The sequence below is a fragment of the Gadus morhua genome, chromosome 13, assembly GCF_902167405.1.
Source record: "Gadus morhua chromosome 13, gadMor3.0, whole genome shotgun sequence".
NCBI classification, from domain to species: Eukaryota; Metazoa; Chordata; class Actinopteri; order Gadiformes; family Gadidae; genus Gadus; species Gadus morhua.
In genome coordinates, this window is record NC_044060.1 from 979,637 (window position 1) to 985,636 (window position 6,000).

General features: G+C 49.2%; 1 protein-coding gene across 4 annotated transcripts in view; it reads left to right on the forward strand.

Moving 5' to 3' along the window:
- The window catches only part of arhgef10la (Rho guanine nucleotide exchange factor (GEF) 10-like a), a 134,948-nt gene extending 130,678 nt beyond the window's left edge, over window positions 1-4,270 (forward strand). For 2 of the 4 annotated variants that reach the window (XM_030374954.1, XM_030374957.1), the window contains one exon: window positions 1,013-4,270. In XM_030374954.1, the coding sequence (XP_030230814.1) occupies window positions 1,013-1,560 (548 nt within the window). In that variant the 3' untranslated portion in view covers window positions 1,561-4,270. The remainder of the gene's footprint in view (window positions 1-1,012) is intronic. The other 2 variants (XM_030374955.1, XM_030374956.1) reach the window with 1 other exon arrangement.
- Window positions 4,271-6,000: the final 1,730 nt, after the last annotated feature.

Below are 6,000 nucleotides of genomic sequence, written 5' to 3' on the forward strand. Positions count from 1 at the left end.
TGGTTCCGGGCCGGGGGAGTGTGGAGGTGCTAGTGTGAGCGTTAGGGCGGCGCTGGGGAGTGCAGGACGGATCCTGTGGCGGCTCTTGTTGGGTTTGGCTGGGAGGAGGAAGACTCATTCGTATTTCTAACTGCCCGTTGTCAGGGGTCATGTAAAGAGCAGCTCCAGAAGAGGAGGGCCGGGATGAGAGCGTGTTCCCATTACCTCTCTGAGGAGGGCAACTGAACTGGCTGCTGTTGTAGTCCTTCTAAACCCCTGTACCGTGAAACACCAACATAGATACGTGCATGTCTCCTATTTACCTGGTTCCCGTTATCCACTCACTGGATAGAATACTTACATTTGTGATTACATCTGCAATCTGCTGTATTTTGAAAGAATACAGATTTATTTCAGCGTGGGGGTTCAATCCTCATGCTTATTTGTGTGTTATGTATGTACAGTATATAACCACCCACGTATAATATGTGTGCATGAAAGATATTTTGATTACTGACGCGCTCACTTACCAAACTCTTCACCAACCCACTTACCACCTGTGTGTGTATGGGTCTGTGTGTGTGTCTCTGTCTGTGTGTGTGTGTCTGTGTGTGTCTGTCTGTCTGTGTGTGTCTGTGCATGTGTGTGCGCATGTGTGTGTGTGCGTGTGAGCGTGTGTGTCTGTGTGTGTGCGTGTGTGCGTGTGTGTGTGTGTGTGTGCATGTGTGTGTGCGTGTGCGTGTGTGTCTATATGTATGTGCGTGTGTGTGTGTCTGTGCGTGTGTGTCTGTGTGTGTGTGTGTGTGTGTGTGTGTGTGTGTGTGTGCGTGTGTCTGTGTGTCTGTGTCTGTGTGTGTGTGTGTGTGTGTCTGCATGTGTGTGTGTATGTGCGTGTGCGTGTGTATGTGTGTGTCTCTGTGTGTGTGTGTGTGTGTGTGTGTGTGCGTGTGCTTGTGCGTGTGTGTGCGTGTGCGTGTGTGTCTCTGTGTGTGTGTGTGTGTGTGTGTCTATGTGTGTGTGTGCGTGTCCTCAGGTAAGGGCATGGTGTCCCTGAACGCTCACTGCGGGCCGGTAGACTTCCTGCTGGCCTCCAGCAGCAGTCTGGCCCCCCAGCTGCTGAAGAGGGACTCCCTCCCCGAGGGGCCCGACTCGGCCTTCGGGGGCGACGGGGGCAGCGACTCCGCCTCCTCCCAGGAGTCCCTGCCGCCCCCGGGGGGGGGCCCCCTCCAGGCCGGGGGCCGCGGCGTGCTGCTGCAGTACCGTCTGCGCTCCACCTCGGGGCTGCCGGGCCGGCCCCTCACGGCGCTGGGGGAGGGCTCTGCCTCGTCCCTGGAGTCCCTGGAGCACAGCGTGGAGGACGGCTCCATCTACGAGCCCACCGACGACCCCGAGATGTGGGTGCGGGGGCGGGGCTCCGCGCGGGAGGGGGGGCGGCGCGACCGCGTGACCTCGGCCGCCGTGGTGTCCGGGGGGCGGGGCTTCCGCCGGCTCAGGGAGGGCGGGGCCCACGGTACGAGGACGGCCGGGGGGGGGGGCGGCGAGAACACCCTGATGGTGTGGCAGCTGCCGTTGACTGTGTGACCGGGGCGGAGCCAAGGCGGGGGGGCGGGGTGGGGGGGCGGGGCCATAGCGGGGGGGAGGGGGGCTAGGTACGGCGGGATGGTCTCCGTGTGAAGAGTCGACCCCGTTCCAGAGACGTTGTGGATAGCAGCCCCCTCATTCAGGCGCTGTGAGTTCTTAAGCCCGGGTCCCGAAGGCGTCCGCCCCCCGTGCTAACTCCAGCCCAGAGACGGTTGGGAATGCGCCGCATTGTCTCCTCATCAACCGCACCTCCACTGGCAGAGCGGCGCCAGATTAGTTTCTGGGTGACAGTTCTGGAGCGGATCCCGTTCGTTAAGACGGATGCGCTTCCCTTCGGTTTCATCCGGGCTGCCTGAGCTCAAACAGCGCCTCCCGGGTGCTCCTCTGTCGGCGTGGCGACGGCAGGGCTGCGTCTGGGGAGGGGCCAAGCCTTTGTGGGCTTCGCCATGGAACCGAGAGGCGTCGCATCACAGGACGGCTCCTTTGGTCTGTTGCTATGTGTCCCTTTTGGTTGGAGGGGGGTTCATAAAATGAAAAAAAAATGAAAAAGAGAATGCTCGACAAAAGCGGATCAGTGTGACGATACTAACTCGGCCAATCTTTCCTCCACTCCCAAGAAATGTGAATGTAGGGTTTCTTTCATCGCGTTTGGAGCTAAAATTGCCGCCAAAAACTCTTTATTATAACGCCCTGCTGTTGAGAAACCAGAGATTTCCTTTCCTCGTTTAGAAAAGGGACAAAAAGAAGAAAATCTGACCATAACATTTGATTTCTGTGCCTTTTGTTAAACATGGTATCATTAGTAAAATGGGGCAGTTTTTTTCACGCAATTGGACCAGTGTTGCCGTGACGCCCAATTAGGCCCATAAAAGCAGATAAATGCGCCGCATTACTCGGCTGAAACGCAGACGATCCAAGCGGTGTGGAGACAGAACCATATGTTGGTCGCTGAGGCGTCCGCCACACAACGCCCCCAGAGCCCGACTGCAGCGGGAACAAGGAACGTGTTTACACCCCCTATCTCTGAGTTTTAAAGCTACCTGGGAAACAAATGTGCTCAATGTTTCAGTTTGGACTCCATGATGTTGCCACAGCTGCTTCTGACTTTTACTAACCTTCGGTTGTTGTTTTAGATGCAGCCAATATTAGCCCTCAAATCATGGACGTGGTTACACCATTACAGATTAATGTTTTTACCCGATTTTTCTGAAACTGCAAAAAATAATACTTTTTTAATTATTGTGTGTGCATTTAATCTTCTGTGTGTGTGTGTGTGTGTCTGGCGGATGCTGACACTCACATTGCTTGCGAGTTGTATAATTTGTAACCCGCGGGTGTGTCTGTGCTCATTCCGGTACTAAGTGTGTACAGAATACTTTATTTAACTGTATTATTTAACAATAGTCAAAATAAAAGCCACAGGGTTTCAAAAGCGCAGGAAGTGGAAGTGTGACCCTGGATTACTTCACATTAATAGCGCCCAATATGTACTTTACCACAACCTTCTTAATGTTGTGCAACGTGTTTTCATACGGTAGCGAAGGGGAGCGGGGATGGGCCAACGGTAGATGCAATCCTAGACTAGACTTTTTTAAATGAGGCAGATTGAACTAAAGGGAAGGACACGATGACGCAGCATCTCCTCCAAGGATCCTCCCAGTACTTCTGCTGTGGGACAAAATAATATTGGTATTTCGTCTGTAAGATATAATAATAATAATAATAATACATTTAATTTAGAGGCGCCTTTCAAGACACCCAAGGTCACCTTACAGAGCATATAGTCATCATTCAAAACTATGTAAAACAGACTAGGAATAAAAGGAAAACAGAGGTTAAACATGAAGAATAATAATAATTAATAACACTCAAAGACGCCTAAAGTGAAGGGGGGACCTCACTAACCACCACCAATATGTAGCACCCACTTGGGTGATGCACGGCAGCCAATCGGTGCCAGAACGCTCACTATATGATATGAACAAGTATTTGAAGAACACGGTGATGGATTCTTGCACAAATAGGTTCATTATCACGTCCCGTCCAACAAAGATGAGGTGGTGATAAACACAATAAGAAGAGAGAGAACAGCCTATATAATAGACCTATTTAGACGCAGCCAGATAAAAGGCATTATTAGACTTTCGGTCGCCAGCTCCGTCTGTGATGTTTTGTTGCATGATTTTTTAGTCGTTGTTGAGCTGTAAATAAATCAAGGCATCGAATATCAAAGGGGCGCCATCCCTCCCTCTATCTTCTAATGTAAGACGGTACGGCCTCACAGGGGTGTTGTGAGCTCAAAAGGGCAGTCTGCGACATCAACAATGTTTTCGCAGAAAAGTTGGACCGTTGCGCCATCGGTCCTGAATGTTGCTTTTTCCTTTGGACCGACCAGCAAAAAAAGTGATGTAAATATTGGAAACAGCAAAGCGAGTGGCTTCCCCCCAGCCTGAGGGGGATGGATCAATAGTCACACTACCCTATCCGGTCCTTTCATTTGGCCAAGCAGACGTAGAGTGCCAACTCGCCGAGGAGGCGAACGTGGCTCTGTGAGGTATTGTGGAGTGCGTTTGATTGGTGTCGAGTGGCTCCCAGTATTGCACTTAATGTGGATCTGTCTGTTCGTCTCTGTCCAGTAATGTCTAGCCTGTACAGCTCTCTATAGCTAACAACTCGTTATGAATGGTGAATTAAAACATACTTGAATGAATCTATTTGTCGTTTGATCATTTTATATTCCTTTTTTATTTCAGAGTAACGATCTTGGCGAGGATGGCTTGCTTCTACATCTGATCACATGAATTGATTTGGGTTTAGTGATTTTCTTTAGGCTATTTGGCAGATTAAAAGCTGCATATCAAGGGTTAATAGTGATTTGAAAGCAGAGGGTGTGTACTTAGTTATGCACCATCAAACTCATGTCAATCTTCCTTAAAGTGTGTTAAACGAATTGTTCCTTCTCTTCAGCTGCTTTGAAAGGTGGCTGGCGTTGTCATCATGGGAGATGTTCAACAAAACGCTTCCTTTGTATTGGATAAGAAACATTAGCTCCATTAGGAGGCAGGTGAAGGTTCTCGTCACCTGGATGACCCCTGTCTCCGTTCACATGTTACCAGCTGGCTGGGAAAAGCCCTGAGCCTGCAGGCGGCTGATTTATTGTGAACAAAGGCTTTGCTGACACATTTTACGCAGAAAACAAGCAACGTGTACCATAAGGTCGATGTGCAGGGTGGGTTGTGGGGTCGATTCCACACACGGTATCACGTAGGCCCACTGTTGTGTCACAGTGTCAAGGTGACTGACTTCCTTCCCTCCTGTTTGCATCATTTCTTCCCAATAAGTGAAACATGCCTGCTTAGCTCATCTATAAAGGGGCATGCCTCACAACAAAGGAGGACCAGGAAAGGATACAGATTTTCATTATTGATTATCATAAATCGTTAGCATATTCCACATAATAATTTTTTGATGTAAAATAAAATGTTTTCAAATAGAGCAAAAGTATTTTGCCGCACTATGGTCAATATTTGATGCCTCATAGCATAACCATTCCCTTGTTTTCCACTAAATAAACAACATTCTGATTGATACAATATTTAGATTTTATTACAGGCCCATTGGCACTGATTTAAAGAGATGAATCATCTTTTTTATTGCAGATTCTGACAACACTTGATCTGTTGATAATAAACCTTAAAAGGGCCAACGGTCGTTGACTACATAACCAAAGTGTTTAAACCATTTTGAAATGAAGGTGCGCAGTTCAAGTCCATTAACAGCTTCCGTTTAGGTGGAGTGTCAAGATAGGTCAGAATTTAAATCTAGCATCTCTCCCGCAGGATGGACGGAGTCAAATCCAATTTGTTCCCTAACAGACACACACACGCACATATAGCGCATCTACAAGAACTCGCATCAACACACATGTACACACCACAACCTCACAACATACCCACTGCACATCGACATGCACACACACAGAAACATCCACAAGCACTCTTTCACACACACACACACACACACACACACACACACACACACACACACACACACACACACACACACACAGACACACACACACACACATCCACAAGCAGTCTTTCACATCACACACACACAAACACACAGTGGAACACAAACCTTATACTATCCATCATAACAGGAAGGAAACAATCTATTTCCTTTCGGCCAATCGCGCGATCCGAGGTGTGGCTGCGGCCCCTCCGGGGGGGGGGGGGGTAGGGGGCTACGTCTGGTTCCACGGGGCTCCTGACTGCTGACGGCAATGGCTCTGTGTGTGTGTGTCTAGAGGAAGATGGTGGATGAAGCAGGAGAGAAGGACGAAGAACCGAAGCTACCGATCCTGTCCAGCAGAAGACTCTGAACGCTTCCCTAAAGTAATCCCTCTTTGATTTTGTACTGTTATGGAACTAAATATAT